Source organism: Macaca nemestrina, chromosome 15 (genome assembly GCF_043159975.1).
Source record: "Macaca nemestrina isolate mMacNem1 chromosome 15, mMacNem.hap1, whole genome shotgun sequence".
Taxonomy (NCBI): domain Eukaryota; kingdom Metazoa; phylum Chordata; class Mammalia; order Primates; family Cercopithecidae; genus Macaca; species Macaca nemestrina.
The window spans coordinates 104,149,804-104,168,468 of NC_092139.1; the positions used below are offsets into that span (position 1 = coordinate 104,149,804).

The 18,665-nt window shown below is 47.5% G+C and overlaps 1 protein-coding gene across 1 annotated transcript; it reads right to left on the minus strand.

Annotated features, from left to right (window-relative positions):
• Positions 1 to 540: 540 nt before the first annotated feature.
• LOC105464516 (eukaryotic translation initiation factor 3 subunit D) lies at positions 541 to 18,571 on the minus strand. The gene is made up of 15 exons (XM_011712489.2): positions 18,450 to 18,571; positions 15,381 to 15,513; positions 15,043 to 15,088; positions 13,979 to 14,115; positions 13,274 to 13,359; positions 12,640 to 12,712; positions 10,115 to 10,227; positions 8,932 to 9,064; positions 8,294 to 8,441; positions 6,526 to 6,656; positions 5,934 to 6,019; positions 5,708 to 5,837; positions 1,823 to 1,965; positions 1,187 to 1,470; positions 541 to 686 (listed from the first exon to the last, which is right to left on the minus strand). The coding sequence occupies exons 2-15, from the start codon at positions 15,501 to 15,503 to the stop codon at positions 673 to 675; spliced, it is 1,647 nt and encodes a 548-aa protein (XP_011710791.1). The 5' UTR covers positions 15,504 to 15,513; positions 18,450 to 18,571; the 3' UTR covers positions 541 to 672.
• Positions 18,572 to 18,665: the final 94 nt, after the last annotated feature.

An 18,665-nucleotide genomic window follows, 5' to 3' on the forward strand; every position in this document is an offset into this window, starting at 1 on the left:
CTGAGGCAGGAGGATCGTTTCAACCTGGGAGGCAGAGGTTGCAGTGAGCTGAGATTGTGCTACTGCACTCCAGCCAGGGTGACAGACACTCTGTCTCAAAAAAAAAAAAAAAAAAGTTTACATATCCTAAACATCCAGAGCTCTTATGACACATTGCTTTGTAGGGACAGGCCTGAGACTGTCACCAGCCCAAGCCAAGCTTAACAACAGTTCACAAACCATAACACAATCAGCCAGTGGGACATCCATCAAGCTCTCCGTGGCAGCCTCCCTCATGCGCAGCAGCGCCACCTCATCCACGCCCTGCTTTGCGCTGTACTAGCATTCTGCAGTCCAGCTCCTCCCAGTGAACTCTCCAAAAGCAACAGTTGGCTCTTCAGACAGCCAGCAGGCACTCATGCTTGTGGAAATGAACTTCTTACAACAAATGATGACACCCACATTCTGAATTCCACATAGAAATTGCTGAATCTCATCCCCACTCTGCCAGGCATCTTTGAAAAAAGGGCTGTAAATCGTTAATGCAGATAGACGATGAAGGAGAGACTAAACAGACGTATATTTTATTTCATCTGCTAAACGTCAGAGAGCAAGTTAGATACACATTCCACTAAGCGTCAAAGGCCCTCATAGTCTCGGTGGAAGGATAAACTCCAGCTCCACATCACTGGTTTAAGTTTCTTCCTCTGAAAGACACAAAAAATGTAAGAGAAATAAGCCAGGTTGTGTGATATGGCGTTCACTTTCCTTTCTGAACCTCTGCTGGACTGCGTGTGAGTTTTCAACACTTCCATTCAGAAGTGAAGCCTTTTAGATCCTCACAGGGCCGGGCAGGTATTTCCTTCAGTCACCAGCTGGTGGAGCTGGAGAGACAACTTTCAAGCTATTTAACCCAGAGTGGAGCTTTTCCCTCTAGACCATGGGCTTCCATCCAGGACTTCCCTCATCTTTCTCTACCTCTGCCACAGTCCAGCCACTTCTCTAAAACACCGCTATCCTCCCCAACCACTTGATGTGATCTAAAGGCTCTGGAAGAAGCTCTTGGAGGCAAAGTGAATGCTGCTTCATACTTAAGTCTCGGAATTCTCAAAGTTTTATCAAGGTTAAAGATCACAATGGCTATAGAACTTGCTCCCGTGCTAGCCCACAGATCACTCTAGACCTCAGAGAGTGGGTTGCTACACACCTTCTTCTTCCTCTTCTTCCTCCTCCTCTTCCTCCTCGTCTTCATCAGAGCTGAAGGTGCCATCAGGGAGGCTGTAGACACGGATGACCTGCTTGTTGGGGTCCTTGAGGATGAGGTATTTGCCCTCCTCCAGCTTCATGCAGATGTCGATGACGCAGCGTAGAATGCCCCAGGCATTCTCCACGCTCAGGTTGATCTGGCTGGCAAATTCATTAGGCTTGAACTGCTGGGTGCCCAGGATGACGTGGCGTGAGGAGTCCTTCACGTGGTACCGAGACACATAACTAACAGAGGAAGGGATACCAGTGGTCAGAGCCGGTGGCACAGAGACAGCAACACCTGGCATCAAATGTCCATTAAATGGTGATACCTGGTCCACTGCTATTTTCAAGGGAAAGGGAAAACTCCGTCTTCCGAGTGTTCAGTTCTGGATTTCACTGACATCATTGCCCTAGTTCAGGACTCCATTCAGCATGCCTGCTATTTGGCATCTGTCTCCTAACTGATCCCTCCATCTCTACCCCATCCCTGGATTTATCTCTGCCAGTCCAGTACACGGGGAGGGGAGGGCCAACCTCCCTACCCAGACCCTTCCTTTCACAAGATCAGCTGCCAGTTCCCGCACAGGCCTCTCACCCAAGCTTGAGGTATTCAGATCCAGCCAGCAAAGCACAGCAGGTCCACCGGGCCAACTTGTAGCTGTTGTTCTTCAGCTCCGTGGCAATGACGGCCCCTCGCTGAGAGTCCAGCTTCTGACGCCAGTCAACGCCGTTACAGTGCTGCAGGAGAGCCCCGTTAGAGAAGCAGAAGCAAGCTCTAAATGCCCAAGGTGCTGGGACCTCCTCTGGCAGAGAAGGAACTCCCCAGTCTGCCTGCTTAGAAAGTGGGTAGGTATGCACTAAATCTTATCATTTAAGAGACAAAGACACGCTCCCTTCCCTTGCACAGCCTGCCGCACAGCTGGCACTCAATGACTTACAGCTCTTCTCTTCTAAAAGCTCACCTAGCCAGGGAATGATGGACATGGACACACACACACACACACACACACACACACACACACACACACACACACACACACACTTTAAACAGCAGAGGCAAGTGTCTACTGTGTGTGGCATGGTAAGGAAGGGCTTCACAGAGGATGTGTAACAGTGAGCCAAGTGGAGAGTATTGGCACAAGTGCAGGTACAGACAGGAGCTCCTGATCTGAGAGGCATGGTGGGATAGGAAAGACAGGCGGAGTTGGCCTTAGATGGGGGTGGAAGCCTGCAGTGGGGGCAAAGCTGAGTCTGACATTTTACATAAATGCACACACAGCAGAAAAGGACCCCAAAGAGATCCTCTTTTCTACCCATATCATTTATAGACGTGGGAAGTTGGACCCAGAGTGAAATGACTGGTCAAAGGTCACATGACAGAGGTTCCCAAACTTTCTTGGTTCATGGCAACCACAGGGCAAAAGAAATACTCAGGAATTCCTTTTTTTTTTTTTTTTTGAGAAGTAGTTTTGCTCTTGTCGCCCAGGCTGGAGTACAGTGGCGTGATCTCAGCTCACCACAACCTCCACCTCCCGGGTTCAAGCGATTCTCCTACCTCAGCCTCCCTAGTAGCTGGGATTACAGGTGCCCGCCACCACGTCCAGCTAATTTTTATATTTTTGGTGGAGAGGGGGTTTCGCCACGTTGGCCAGGCTGCTCTCGAACTCCTGACCTCAGGTGATCCGCCCGCTTCGGCCTCCCAGAGTGCTAGGATTACAGGCGTGAGCCACAGTGCCTGGCCAATCATTCCTTTTATTTAGTTAGGTTCAAACCATGTAGTAGTATTCCAGCAAGACGTCTCTGGTGTTTCCCTAAAAAATCTAAGCTATCCTGCAGCACCGCTGTGCGTTTGCTTTTTTTGAGATGGGGGGTCTCACTATGTTGCCCAAGCTGGTGAGTTCAGGATTTGAACTCCTGAACCCAAGCGATCCTCCCATCTCAGCCTCCTGAGCAGCTGGGATTACAGGTGCGCACTACTGTGTGCAGCTTGCTGGGGCACGTTAGAGTCCTTCTCCCAGTCTGCACTGCTGATGAAGCTGTGTACTGGCTTGGTATCAGCGAAATCCAGGACTGAGTCAGAAGACAGCAAAGCCTTCTATTTTGCTAATAGCAAATGTAAAAAAGGAGTTGGAGATATTAGAGGCTCTGAGCTTAGGTGGGAGAAAGACAATGCTGAGGGACAGCTGGCCCAGAGGCAATGACAGGACGGGGGGCACACGGAAGGGGAAGGTGTTTTAGCAGAAAAACAATGGGAAGTGTAATAAATCAGAGTAGATTTGAGAAATCATTTTCAAAGAGTTCATGGTTGAGGCCTGGGGTGGGCAGAATTCTAAGATGATCCCCAGTGACCCTTGCCCTTGCAGAGTCTCCTCCCCTTGACTGCAGGCAGAACCTATGGCTAGGATCAAATATCACCCCCATGATTATGCTACCTTGTATGTCAAAAGGGATTTTGCAGATGTAAGGCCCCCAATCAGTTAACCTTAATATACACTACCTGGGGCTGGGCCTCACCCAACCATATGAGTCTCTCAAATCTAGATGTAGAGATCAGAGACAGAGGAAGTCAGAAATTTGAAGCACGAGAAGGATCTGCTGTGCTGTTGCTAGCTTGGAGATGGAGGGGGCCATGTGACAAGGAATGCAGGTGGCCTCTAGGAGCTGAAAGAGGCTCCCAGCTGACAGCTGGCAGGGGGATGGGGGCCTCTGTCATCTAACTGCAGGGAAATGAACTCTACCCACAATGAAAATGGGCTTGGAAATGGCTTTCAGAACCTCCAGATGAGAACTCAGTCCTGTTTCTATTGACACTGTGATTTCTGCCTTGTTTGGATTTGTGTCCCACCCAAATCACATGTCAAGTGGTAAACCCCAATGTTGGAGGAGGAGCATGGTGGGAGGTGACTGGATCATGGGGGTGGATTTTCCCCTTTGGCGCTATTCTTGTGATACAGAGTTCTCAAGAGATCTGGTTGTTTAAAAGTGTATAGCAACTTCCCCCTCTCTTTCTCCTACTCTGGCCATGTCAGATGTGCCTGCTTCTCCTTTGCTTTCTGCCACCATTGCAAGTTTCCTGAGGCCTCCTCAGTCACGCTTCCTCTAGAGCCTGCGGAACTGTGAGCCAATTATATCTCCCTTCTTTAGAAATTACCCACTCTCAGGCATTTCTTTGCAGCAGTGTGAGAATGGACCAATACAAAGACCAAGCACACAGCACTGGACTTCTAACCTACAAAAATGTGAGCTAATAAATCAATATTGTTAGGCTGGGTGCCATGGCTCATGCCTGTAATCCCAGCACTTTGGGAGGCCGAGGCAGGCGGATCGCCTGAGGCCAGGAGTTCGAGACCAGTCTAACCAACATGGAGAAACCCCGTCTCTACTAAAAATACAAAATTAGCTGGGCGTGGTGGCGCATGCCTGTAATCCCAGCTACTCGGGAGGCTGAGGCAGGAGAATCGTTTGAACCCTGGAGGCAGAGGTTGCGGTGAGCCGAGATCGCCCCATTGCACTCCAGCCTAGACAACAAGAGCAAAACTCTGTCTCAAAAAATAAAAAATAAAAATAAAATATATTAATCGGTATTGTTAAGTCACTAAGTTTCTGTTAATTTGTTATGGAGCAAAAGATAACTAACACAAAGTTGTATAATAAAGAAGTACGTGTGGCGAAGAGAGCTGTCTAGGTGACTCCACGGGTCAAAAAGGAGGGGAGCCAGCAAAGACAACATGCGAAGGAAACAGGGAAATGGGTGAGACCAGAGTAACGCGGTAACACAGAGGGCAAAGCAACACAGGCGCAACGACCCCGAATGCTTTGGGGAGCTCACCGGGAAAAGTCCAAGAAAAGGCCACTGGCCCCAGAGGGAGGTCACAGCAAGCCTCCCAGTGTGCTCCTCCAACAGGTGATGTGGGTGGGGGTGGGGTGGAAATGGAAAGTGGAGGAAAAGTGAAGGAAGCATGTTTCTTTCAAGGTGCCTCTGAAGCATCAATTCCAAGCCAGATCGTAGAATCCATGAGTTCAGGAAATGAGGAATTGGAAAAAAGGTATGAAAAGACTGAAGGCAGTGGCTCAGTCAATGAAAGAAGAGGTCAAAAAGAAGAGCGGCCAGACTTACAGGAACTGCCAACCCAGATAATAAGGAGAGGAAAAAATCAGATGCTCAGAGAGCAGAAGCCAACAGGAGGCCACAATGGAACAGAGATGAAGTACTGGAAGAAAGGAGTTAAATGGCTCCTGTGTAAATAATAAGCAGAAAAGTCCTTAACACTTAACATAGTTCTACACACATAGTCATGCTCTTTCTCGGCAAGGAACTAATAAGCAGAGGAAAAAACTCACAAGACAAAAAAAATCCAGGTAGCTCTATAAGTAATGAAAAGGGATAAGAAACAGTTTACACAACCTAGCCTGCGTAAACAGGCACTGCAGGGAACAGAGACATGGTGTCACCAGGAGGGTGATGGAGATGGCGGCTCACCCTGGAATCCCACTCATTCAGTGTCTTGATGTTGATGAAGGACACTTCCCCGTTGGCTCCAGTCATGACGCCATCGTGCTCACAACGGACAATAAGGTCAATATCGTCTCCAAGCTTCCACCTGCGGTAACTGCAGCGAAGGAGAAACTCACGTGGTCACTGGGGATTCGACAGAGTGGGGCCCATGCTCCAATCTGGTCACAATACCCACCAGAGAGTGACCTACCGGTAAGCAACAGAGGCGATTTCATTCTTATCCATGTCGTCCTCTACAAACGGGTTTGGGTTGGGGAAGTTGTATCTTTCCTTCCCCTGCAAAAACAAAGGTGTCACAAGACAGAGCTAACTCTGTTGACAAGGCCAAGGCCAATCAGTCAGACCCAGCACCTCTGCTTAGTTGCAGCTCTGGCCAGGTTCCTGGGGCCCTTGATGGGGCTCTGAGCTCGCTGCCTGTTTTATGCCTACTTGACCCCTCCTAACTGTTAGCACCTGATGAATGAAAATGAGTTCGTAACCATGCCCATCTCTACTTCATTTTTTGCCATGGCACAAATCACCATTTGATGTAAATCAATTTATTATTTATGGTTCACTATGTTTTCTCCTCCACTATCATGAAATTCTGTAAGGACAGGAACTTTGTTCAAAGTCAGACAGCCTGACCCCCAAGCCCAGGCATGTAACTCCCCTGCTAAAGGTGGGGACTGGGTCTGTCCTGCTCAGTCCCACAACCCAAGAACCTAGCAAAAAGCAGATGCTCCACAAGTAGCAGCTGGTTAAATAAGAATGAATCAACGCCCAGAGACTTGTTTCCTCACCATTCTCAAGCACTGCTGGGAGAAATTGTGGTTGATGTAGGTTGCCTCCATGGCCAGGTTGCGGGGTGAATTGAAGGAATTACCTTCATCTTGAGGGGGCTCATTGGCAGTCTCACTCACTGTCAGGAGGTCTGCAAAAGCGTGGCATGGTCACTCACCATGCAACAAAGAGTCACTGACAATGTGTGCAGCGCTGTGGGGAGATGTGGAGAGGCAAACACCACAGGTCCTTCCTTCAAAGAACCGCCCTCTCCTAAAGTGGGTCTCCCTGGTGTGGAACACATAAGCGGGGGAGTGGGGCAGCTGCTCCAGGATAACTCAAGATAGTACCCGACATTCAGTTCAATCACACAGGAAGGCAGCTGTCCCTTTTCAATCGTCTGGATTCCTCACGAGAATGATTTTGTAAGGTTTTTAAGACCGCAGGCTTCAGGCTCAGAATATAAACTCTTTTTTTTTTTTTTCTTTGAGATGGAGTTTTGCTCTGTCACCCAGGTTGGAGTGCAGTGGTGTGATCTCGGCTCACTGCAACCTCTGACTCCTGGGTTCAAGCAATTCTCCTGCCTCAGCCTCCTGAGTAGCTGGGATTACAGGCACGCGCCACCATGCCCGGCTAATTTTTGTATATATTTTTTTTTTTTTGAGACAGAGTCTCGCTCTGTCGCCCAGGCTGGAGTGCAGTGGCCGGATCTCAGCTCACTGCAAGCTCCGTCTCCCGGGTTCACGCCATTCTCTTGCCTCAACCTCCCGAGTAGCTGGGACTATAGGCGCCCGCCACTTCGCCTGGCTAGTTTTTTGTATTTTTTAGTAGAGATGGGGTTTCACCATGTTAGCCAGGATGGTCTTGATCTTGTGACCTCGTGATCCGCCCGTCTCAGCCTCCCAAAGTGCTGGGATTACAGGCTTGAGCCACCGCGCCTGGCCTAATTTTTAAATTTTTAGTAGAGATGGGGTTTCACCATGTTGACCAGGATGGTCTTGAACTCCTGACCTCAAGTGATTCTCTGTCTTGGTCTCCCAAAGTGCCAGGATTACAGGTGTGTGTCACCAGGTCCGGCCTGTTTTGTTAATTTTTGAGTGACATGGTTTTATGATGTATAAATACATATACGTATGGCATAAAATATGTAAGTGTATGTACTGTAAGCAAACACTGAAGAAGGTATGCAAGATGGCAAAACTCAAAAAAGTGGTATTTAAACGAGTAAAATTTGGGCCAGGCATGGTGGCTCATGCCTCTAATCATAGCACTTTGGGAGGCCAAGGCTGATGGATCACTTGAGGCCAGGAGTTCGAGACCAGCCTGGCTAACATGGTGAAACTGTCTCTACTAAAAATACAGCAAGTAGCCAGGCATAGTGGCACATGTCTGTAATTCCAGCTATTTGGGAGGCTGAGGCAGGAGAATGACTTGAATGTGGGAGGTGGAGGCTGCAGTGAGCCAAGATTGTGCCACTGCATTCCAGCCTGGGTGACAGAGTGAGACTAGGTCTTGGGAAAGGAAAAAAAAAAAAAAAAGAAAGCAACATTTGGAAGCTTGCTATTAGGGTGCAGTGAGGACTCCAAAAGCTGAGGCCCCAAGCAGGCACTGCAGTGATGGTCTCTTCTAATCTCAGAATACAGAGCCTGGGAGAGATTCAGATGCTGCTGCTGTCAATGCCCTTGGGAAGATGGACCACTTTCTATCCATTCTCTAGCACCAGAGACTTGTTCTGTACCAACAAAAGTACTCAATGCCTTTGAGTTGTTCCCCAGGCATGCTTCTTACCAAAGTCAGAGTTGTCTCTCTTGTCAAAGAAGAGTTTGGATCCAACTCTCTGGACGACAATGTCCCAGGAATACACTGAGCGGGTACAGCTCATCAGCGTGGCCAGGATGGCATCAGTGGCAAACACATTCCCCTGAGTTTTTGCCAGCTGCAAAGAGGATCAAAGAGAGAAGATGGAAAGACGCTCCCAGGTCTCACTGCCCACTCACAAGGACGGGAAAGAACTCCTTTGCTGACCACATAAATCCTTAAGAATGAGGCCCCACCTCATTGACCAAAAACACTGCAGTCAGTCAGCCAGCAAGTTTCGGGTGGCAGTGGCACTGCAGCCCCCTAAGCACCTGCTCGATTGCAGCCAAGTGCTTCAGATGCTTTCACCTTTGCCCCAGTGGTACGCACTATGTACCTCTAACCCTGGCTGCAGATGAGAGAACTAAGGCTCCACAGACTGAGCCAGGAAGCATGACGGAACCGGGCTTCAAGTCCAGCTGTGCTTAACATCCACATTTCCGGTCTACCTGGCAAAGTGCTTTTACATATAATACATACATTATTCCCATGTCTTCTTTCTGCAGCTTCAGCTGTAGAAGCCGACAGCATTCCTACCTAGTGGGAGAGGGGCAGAAGGAGGCGCACACCTTGCGGATGACAGGGTCGTCTGTGGTGGTGACAGTGTGGAAGATGCGCTTGATGCTCCGCAGCGGCTTCTCGCTCCTTGTGGTGATGCGGTCAAAGGCTTTGTCGTAGTATTCCAGGGCCCCGCAACACTCGCTGTGGGAAGAGCAGGCAGAGACATGCCAGGTAAGGGAGATAAACCCCAGGTTTTTCTTTCTAAGCCATAGATCCAGAAGTCTTATCCAAAAGTCTAAAAGAGGTGGAAAGCAGTTTCTGGCCAGAACAGGAGAGACGAATCCCCAGTGCCTGCTGAGTTCCTGTCCACTTAGGTCCTGGTACAGAACAGAGCAAGCACAACTCATTCAGCCCAACGCCCCCATTTTAAAGGTAGGGCGATTGAGGCTAAGACAGGAGATGACTAGTTTCAGAGGCACCTGGGTAGGCTGACGTCTGGTCTGGTGCTCTGGTTTCCCAGTACCTAAGTTCCGCCTGCTTCTCCTTTGAGGTAAGGAGCTATTTGAAATGCCAGGAGAAGCAAAGATTCTCTTGAAGAATTGCTGTGTTTCTTTTCCTGCCAAGAGTTTTGTAACTTAATCTTATTGCTGTTTTGCTCAGGACGCCAGAAAACAGAAATATACAGTTTAATAATCAGCAAATTCCATTCTTTCTTTCTTTCTCTTTCTGCCAAAAGAATTGTATAACTAATTTCTTCTTTGCTGAGGATGCCAGGAAGTTAAAAAGAAGTTTGCAGTCAGTGAACTTCTGCTTTTCCCCTTGGTCTTGATTTTTTTTTTTTTTTTTTTTTAGATGGAGTTTCACTTTTATTGCCCAGGCTGGAGCGCAATGTCAAGATCTCAGCTCACTGCAACCTCCACCTCCAGGGTTTAAGCGATTTTCACGCCTCAGCCTCCTGAGTATCTAGGATTACAGGGGTGTGCCACCACGCCCGGCTAATTTTTGTATTTTTAGTAGAGACTGGTTTTCACCATGTTGGCCAGGCTGCTCTTGAACTCCTGACCTCAGGTGATCTACTGTTCCTGGCCGGTCTTGATTTTTTTCAAACACCTCTGTTAACCTTATGCAATGTGTTTTGAGTTAAGTGGCTTCAAAGCCTTTTTGGAAATACTAGGGCTTAAGAAAATACCCATCATCAGATGGTCCACACACATAAGAGCAGGGTAGAAAGTAGTAGAAGATGCTGCTTACATGTCCTGTGGCTCTGACACTTCCAAGTAGCGCATCTTCATCAACTGAGGAAAATCCATTTCCTCTTTCACCTCCCAGTCACTACGAACTTCAACTGAAGAGTCTCGGGGTTTCTGCAGTTGAAAAACATTAGAGGAAAAAAAAAGTTATAGTACATACAAAACATAAATAAAAGGCTAAAAATACAAGGAGCACTCCAGCCTGAGTGACACGAGATCCTGTCTCAAACAACCACCACACAAAATGGAGGGGCTCAGTGGCTCATGTCTGTGATCCCAGGACTTTGGGAGGCCAAGGCGGGCAGATCATCCGAGGTCAGGAGTTCGAGACCAGCCTGTCCAACCTGGTGAAACCCCATCTCTACTAAAAATACACAAATTAGCCAGGTGTGCTGATGCATGCCTGTAATCGCAGCTACTCGGGAGGCTGAGGCAGGAGAATAGCTTGAATCTGGAGGTGGAGGCTGCAGTGAGCTGAGATAGCACCACTGCACTCCAGCCTGGGTGACAGGGCAAGACTCCGTCTCAATAAAAGAGAGAAGAGAAAAACAGCTTTTATTCAATAAACTGAGTGATGGAGTGCTGACTGTTTTATAAGACAGAATCCCTGACTCCCAGGAATGTATGGTCTGGAAGAGGACCAAAGGGATCAAAAGCTCAGAAACAAATGGGGTTCTACTCCCAGGTAATGATGTCACCTGATAAACATGTAGCAAGGTCCTTTAAATTTCTCTCGGGGTATTAACTATCCTTGATATAGCATCACATCCAACAAAATGTAGCTTCGCTTTTGCTTACACGTGTTCTGTTCTCAGAATGCCCACCCAAGCATACGCAGGTGAACGTTCACAGCAGCATCAATAATACTCAAAAAGTGAAAAACCACCCAAATGTTCATCAGTGTGTGAAAGGCTCAAAAATACATGGTGTATCAATTCAAAGGACTCTTATTTGACAATAAACAAGAAATGAAGCTCATTTGGGCTGGGTGTGGTGCCTCACGCCTGTAATCCCAGCACTTTGGGAGGCTGAGGTGGGTGGATTATCTGAGATCAGGAGCAGGCGGATTATCTGAGGTCAGGAGTTTGAGACCAGCTGGGCCAACATGGTGAAACCCTGCCTCTACAAAACATACAAAAAATAAAAAATAGCCAGACGTGTTGGCTCGGGCCTGTAATCCTAGCTACCTGGGAGGCTGAGGTTGCAGTGAGCCAAGATCGTGCCACTGGCACTGCAGCTTGGGTGACAAGAGTGAGATTCAGTCTAAAAACAAAACCCACAACCAACAACAAATGAAGCACAGCTGCCCTTGAGCAACATGGGTTTGAAGTACATGGGTCTACTCATATGCAGATTTTCTTCAAACAAACATGGACTGAAAATACAAGCCGGGCGCAGTGCCTCATGTCTGTAAAACCAGCACTCTGGGAGGCTGAGGTGGGTGGACTGCTTGAGCTCAGGAGTTTGGGACCAGCCTGGGGAACATGGCAAAACCCCATCTCTACAAAAAATACAAAAATTAGCCAGGCGTGGTGGTGCATGCCCATAGTCTCAGCTACTCAGAAGGCTGAGGTGGGAGGATTGCTTGAACCCAGCAGAGAGAGACTGCAGTTGGCTAAGATCACGCCACTGCACTCCAGCCTGGGTGACAGAGCGAGACCCTGTCTCAAAAAAGAAAAAGAAAAAGAAAAAAAAAAAACAGTATTCTTGGCATGCAAACCCTGAGTATATGGAGGGCCAACTTTTCATATATGTGGGTACCACAGGCCGACTGTGGGACCTGAGAATGTGTAGACTTTCACATACTGAAGGACAACTGTACCGGCACATGCTGCCACATGGATGACTCTTGAAAACATGCGGAAAAAAAGCCACCAGTTACAAAAGACCATATATTGTATGATTCCATGTATGTAGAATGTCTAGAACAAAAAATCCAGAGACAGAAAACAGATTTGTAGCTGCCTAGGGCTGGGGTATTGGGCGTGTTAGCGTCTGGCCTCCTGGAACTCATGTGGCACGCTGGTTGCTACTGTGGCAGTGTCGGGAGGTAGGGCCTTTAAGAGATTAGGTCGTTAAAAGGAATAAATGCCTATGCTCTTCTCTCAGCAATGGGCTAACTACCCAAACAGTTTAGCCTTTTTCTCTGTTGCACCCTCCTCCCCCTTCTGCCTTTTCTGCCATGCTATCAAGCAGCATGAGGCCCTCACCAGATGCCGCTCCTGATCCAGGACTTCCCAGTCTCCAGAACCATGAGCTAAAGAAACCACTTTATAACTTACCCACTCTCAGGTATTCTGTTCTGGCAACAGAAAACAGATCAAGACAGGGTGACTGCTAAAGGGTAAGGGATTCTCTTGAGGGTGATGAAAATGGTCTGAAATTGACCAGTTACAGAACTCTGCAAATATGTTAAAAACGACTAAATTGTACGATATGTGAAGTATATCTCATCTAAGCTATTATAAAGACAACCAAATAAACAGAACCAAATTCCAAGGCAGAATTCTGGTATAATTGCATTACCTGTGATTTCTGATCCCATTTCTGCCTAACCCCAAATTGCTTCTGGAACTTTTTCTGCAGTCGAATGCGTTCTCTGGAAAGATAGAAATATGATCTCAGTGCAGACCTTAAAATTAGTGGCTTCCTCAAAAGGCACAGGGTGCCATTCTCTTCAGCTAAAACTTGCCATGATCACTAACACATTGGAAAAGCACACTGCCTCCAAATACTGACCAGGCATATTTTACTTCATCTATAGTGCCTGTTCACTGATAGCTCCAATCTGGGGTGTAGTGGCTGCTGGACCACACACCACCAGGAGGCTCCCAGGACCAGCATACATGGGGCTTCCTGGAGCTGTCCCACAGCAGAACTGAGCCAAGGTAAGCTCCAGAGCCTCTTCTTGCCTGCCTGGGTTTCCCTTCAGTGCACACGGCCAGCACAAGGAGTTCAGTCTGCTGCTCATGCTATCTGCCATGAACCAGCCTGAGAACAACAAGCCAAAAGGTGGCTTAACTGGTTGTAGAAGGTATTTTCCTCTTTTTCTTTTTTTGTAATGATGGGGAAGACAACCACCCTCCCGCTTTTGTCCTACTGTTTCCAACTACGGCCAGTCTGGGAAGGGTGTCTTGTTCCAGTAGGATGAAAATCTCACCTCTCTTTTTGTTTGGCACTCTTAGGCAGGATCTGTAGGTTGAACTGCAACATGTTCCGACGATCTTTGTCTCTGCGGAGGTTCCTCTGGGCATCAGCAAGAAATATCCGTGTTAGCATCTTGGAGATTTGGCTCACAATAGGCAGTATGAGCAGGAGGTCTTTCGAGTAAGTTTAAGATGCCAAATCCCAAGTTTCACATCTTGCTCTGTGCTTTCACTCTACGGCATCAATAGCTTGGGGGTGTTAGGGGGTAAGTACTTGGACTTTGCTTAGACTTATATTCCCGTGACATATTTTTCATTGAAGTATGTTTACTGGGTCTTTTTAGAGTTTCTGAGTTTGCCTTTTTAAGTAATAATACGCAACCTGACTGGACCGTCTACTTAATAAAGTCTGCACACACCAATTACCTGTGGCAACAGGCACGGGTGCACCTTCTTATCCAGCACAAATGCTTTTAGCATACAAGTCTGATGTCCTACCTACTGGTAAACAGAAACATAAACTATTTAAATACATCCTTGAACCTAGTTCAAGTTTACCTTGGTACCTCTTGTTACAGAACAGTGACCTGAGATTCACCTGAGAAGACCTCTAATATGCTTCCCTCTCTCATTAGGAGTCACAAGGTAGCTAGCACTTTTAGGCAGGTGATGGCCAACAGTAACAGCCCCAAGATGGTGGTTGCTGGTTCTTGGCTTACCTGGGCAAATCTCATCCGATTCCGCTGGTAGGCCGTCTTCTGTGTGCGCGCTGTATCCACCAGCTGGAAGCTACTTTCATCCTCCTCGTGGAAATAAGCATATTGACTTCCACCACCAAACTGAGAGGAGTACTTATCTGGAGGCAAAAGTGCCGGCATGTAGTAACTACACTCACAGACTTTACCAGATACGCACCAGTCTAAAGCCTTGCTATTTCCAGGGTGGTCTTGAGACCTGTAGCATTGGCTGGAAGCTTGTTAGACACACAGACTCACAGTCCCACCCCATACCCACCGAATCAGAACCAGCATTTTAACAAGATCCCCAGGTGATTCATATGCACATTCAATTTTGAAAAACTCTGGTCTAAAGAACTTTCTAAGCGAAGACTCTGAAGGACTCAAGCTAACCCATTTCACTCTCTGCTTTATTGTGTGAGAATCTGAGGTATTTATTGCTAACCATCATCTCCATTATCAGGGACCCACGGCAGGTATGTCTAATGGATCACGATATACTTTCTTGCCAATCTCAGCCTCAGCTATCCTAACTTAGTTCTCCAGGCAGCCACCTGCAACTATCTGAAATGGCACAGAGAAAAAGCCTTTTTATAGTACCAGGATCTTAAAACCAGGGGTTTTAATTTTTTTTTTTTTTTTTTGAGACAGGGTCTGGCTCTGTCACCAGGCTGCAGTGCAGTGGCATGATCTTGGCTCACTGCAACCTCTGCCTTCTGGGTTCAAGTGATTCTCCTGCATCAATCTCCCGAGTAGCTGAGATTACAGGTGCATGCTACCATGCCCAGCTAATGTTTTCAACAGGTTTTTAAAAGGGCCCCAAATCCCATTTTAATAGGCTAGACCTCTTTAATGAACAGACTAAGTTTTGGGGGCTAGTTCCAAAAATGTGGTTACTGTTAAAGTCCAGACTACATCCCTAAAAGCTATGAATTATTGTTGCCAGTTCCTTCCCATTCCAAAAAAGCTTTCAGATGAAGGTCATTAGAATAAAGAACAACTTTCCCAAGGCCCTGATTGGGGCATTCAGCCGCAGAAACACTTACTTGTGTACCTCTTATCTTGGTACGTGGCTCCTGTCCAGTCTGCAACCTATGAACAACAAGGCAAGACAGAGAATGCACAGGTCAACCAGGCAAGCTTCCGCAGACCCGGAAACCCCTGAAAGTGAGAGGACAGCGTGGGAGAGTCTCAGAATTCGTTCACCACACCTCTCTAAGTGCCCAGCTCTCCTATCACTACACCCAGAGATGACAACCTTTCTCAGCTGCCATCCCTATAAAAAATTCACGAGTTAAGATTTTGCGACAATAAAATCTAAACAGGGACTCGAGAGTAGCAGCCACAGCTGCAAAGATTCAGACTCCTGCTGACAGGCAAGTACCTTTCCTAGCCGATCTCCTTTGCTGAACGGCTGGTAGGGCATATCCCGAAACTGCTCGGGAACCGCACAGGGACCCCAGCCGGAGGGGTTGTCCTGGATCACGGGTGTCATGAACTTTGCCATCTTCCAAAACCTGAAAAATATAAATCATGTGAGTAGCGGCATGAACGAAGGCCTCAGAGTACAAAAAGCCCTCCATATGAAGTAAGCAAAGACATAAATGACAGAATTCAAAAAGCAACACGCAAACTGGAACCCTCAACTGTTGAGCGACTACTACTGTTTGTTAATTATACTGTGAATATGTACTTAAAACTGAGAAGAATGCAAACAAAACTGATTGACCCTATGTCATTAATTTCACGAAACTCTTTCACTGTAACAGCTTTAAAAGGAGGCAGCACCTTGTGCTTGACAGAGTGTCATATTGATTGGTAGTTTTTCTTTTTTTGTGTTACACAATGTAAGTGTTTGAAAAAATTCAATGGTGTCACAGATTTGATAAAATGTACTGATGTTTTTTCAAATATAGTAACCTTGTTTTGGTTCTGAGATATACCTTCACCAATTCATACAAACTCAACTTCCCTAAGACTTAGTAGTCTTTTTCTTTGTTTTTGGAGACAGAGTCTCACTTTGTCACCCATGCTGGAGTGCAGTGGCATGCAACCTCCGCTTCCTGGGTTCAAGTGATTCTCCTGCCTCAGCCTCCTGAGTAGCTGGGATTACAGGCAAGCACTGCCTGGCTATTTTTTGTGCTTTTAGTAGAGACGGGGTTTCACCATGTTGTCCAGGTTGGTCTTGAACTCCTGACCTCAAATGATCCGCCCACCTCGGCCTCCCAAAGTGCTGGGATTACAGGCGTGAGCCACCACGTCCAGCCGCCTTAGTCTTTTTCATCTGCAAAATAAACAAGATCCTTGTTTTAAGCACTTTGTAAAATGCCACACGAGTATTCAGACTTGCAAAAGTACATTTATGCATATAGAGTGCTGAGAAAAAAGGATCTTTAAGTATATCCTGAAATTCAATTTTCCTTTCTTATTGTTTCAATTTTCTGCCATCAACGCAAATCCTGCGTGCAGAGCAAGTGGACATAAACCCAGGCAAAAGAACTGCCAGAAGGCCAAGGCGGTCCCCATAGACCTCAGGCCCAAAGTGGCCATGTCAGATGTTCATGAATACTGCCAGGCACTGTTCTTAGTGGTGACCACTCATTCATTCATTCAATCCTGCCAACAATCCTGTGAGGTAGAAGCCAATGTTATTCGCACTTTCCAGATCAGAAAACCAAAGCATAGAGAAATGAAGAAATTGCCCAAAGTTGCAATGCTAGTTGATGAAAAACGTGAACCAAAGCAGTCTGACTACAGTGTCTGCACTCTGCATAATGCTATAGCTCTCTCAGGGGAATTAAAAGACCAGGGTTCTACAGCGGATGCTTGCCTGACACTTCCTATAAAAAAAACCTATGCATTTATCTTCCGTTGTAGCCTTCTGAAAATGCTTAGAAGGCATTCACTACGCAAATATTTCTTGGAGGCTGGATGCAGTGGCTCATGCCTGTAATCTTAGCACTTTGAGAAGCCGAGGTGGGCGGATCACGAAGTCAGGAGTTCGAGACCAGCCTGGTCAACAGAAACCCAGTCTCTACTAAAAATACAAAAATTAGCTGGGCATGGTGGTGGACACCTGTAATCCCAGCTACTCAGGAGGCTGAGGCAGGAGAGTCGCTTGAACCTGGGAGGCAGAGGTTGCAGTGAGCCAATATCGTGCCATTGCACTCCAGCCTGGGCAACATAGCAAGACTCCATAAAAAGACAAAAATCCAGTATTTCTTGGAGGCTGGAGAACAATCAAAAATAACAGGTATGCTGAACTTAGTAAACTCTCCCCAAAGCCCCATGCTGGGGAGATTGAGGCTTCCTTCAGAGATGACATTTGGGTGACAGCAACACGGAATAAACCTAGAAGCTTCATCTTCCTAATAGGAACTATAGGAAGAGGACAGAAAAAAAGGGTGGTGGTCTCAGAACAATTCGTATTAAATATTGCTGAGCTCCTATGTGTCAAGAAATATGCCAGATACTTTAACACCATTAACACCCCCTCACCCCCACTTTAGAGGCAAAAATTTGAAGCCCAGCCTAGCCAAGCAGCTGACGTCATCATTTCAAAACAGATTTCATTTCCAGGGGTGCCTGCTGTCAGTCCAGCTTTCTTTCCATTATATTACAGCTGGGTAGCAGCCCGCAAAGATCGGGGGTTTGAGACCGTACCTAGTAATACCAAAAGTGAGTCGCAAGACACACTTTTAAAAATCGGATTCTGTCAGAAGCTCAAGAAGGGAAAAGGCCCGAGGCTTGACCTGCATCACCTCTCTGGAAAGACAGCGGTGAGATACCCTAGCTTCCCTAGCTTTAATACATGTTTTTTTTTTTTTTTTTTTTTTAAAAAGGAGAGCAGAGAGGAACCAGGAGAAACTGAGCTGCTCAGTAAAAACGAAGTAACAGCTGTATTGGTCAGAAGGGCAGGATAGGGGGGCTCCAAGAAGGCACTCAGAAGTGGCTCTGTGGCTGGCAGGCCACTACGGATCATACGCCGTCCATCGCTGAACAGGGGGTGGCGTAACTATCCTAGCCTCCAGTTTCACAAAAAACGGAAGGTAACCTATGCACTGGGAATTCCTAAGAACAGGGGCCAAACACCGCTCAACCTGGCACCCCTAAGACCCCACTTAAAAAGTCAGGGTGTCTTCGGCCACTTCAGAAAGACCTTGTTGTTACCCCTCCGCCTTAACCGAGATGGGTTAACTGGCAATCAAATTCACCCAGCCCATGGGCAATGAGCAGGGCCTAGGGCCAGGGACCTCACCCACAAGGTCGTGCCCCGCGTCCAGTAGTGTGCAGGACGTGGGGCCCCCGAAAGTGGATTCCTGCCCCGCCCAGCGGAGGAACAGCGACAGCAGGAAGGGACTAAGAGAGGTCTCTTCCGTGAGGCCCCCGAAGTCTGGACCTAGTCCGAGCCGGCTCCGGAGGTCCGCAGGAACCTATGAAACATGCCGCTCACCTGAAACGGCCTCGGCCGGCCGGGATGGCAACAGATGGTGCTGGCCGGACACCGCGTTAGCAGCAGCACTCCGAGAAACCAGGAAAAAAGAAAACATGCGCGCGCAGCGGACGCCGCCGTAAACACGACCGGCGCTGTCGTAAACTGCGCTCCCGCTTCCTCTGGGTTGGGCGGAAGAACTTACGAGCCGTAAAGCGAAGGTCCACCCGGAAATCC

Bases quoted from the DNA above. Each gene is read 5' to 3' on its own strand.
- LOC105464516 (XM_011712489.2), bottom strand. From the start codon at position 15,503: ATGGCAAAGTTCATGACACCCGTGATCCAGGACAACCCCTCCGGCTGG. The intron at 15,089-15,380 runs GTACTTGCCTGT...TGTTGTTCATAG, and splicing joins AAGGAGATCGGCTAGGAAAG to GTTGCAGACTGGACAGGAGC. The intron at 9,065-10,114 runs GTAAGCAGCATC...CTCTTCCCACAG, and splicing joins GTGTCAGAGCCACAGGACAT to CGAGTGTTGCGGGGCCCTGG.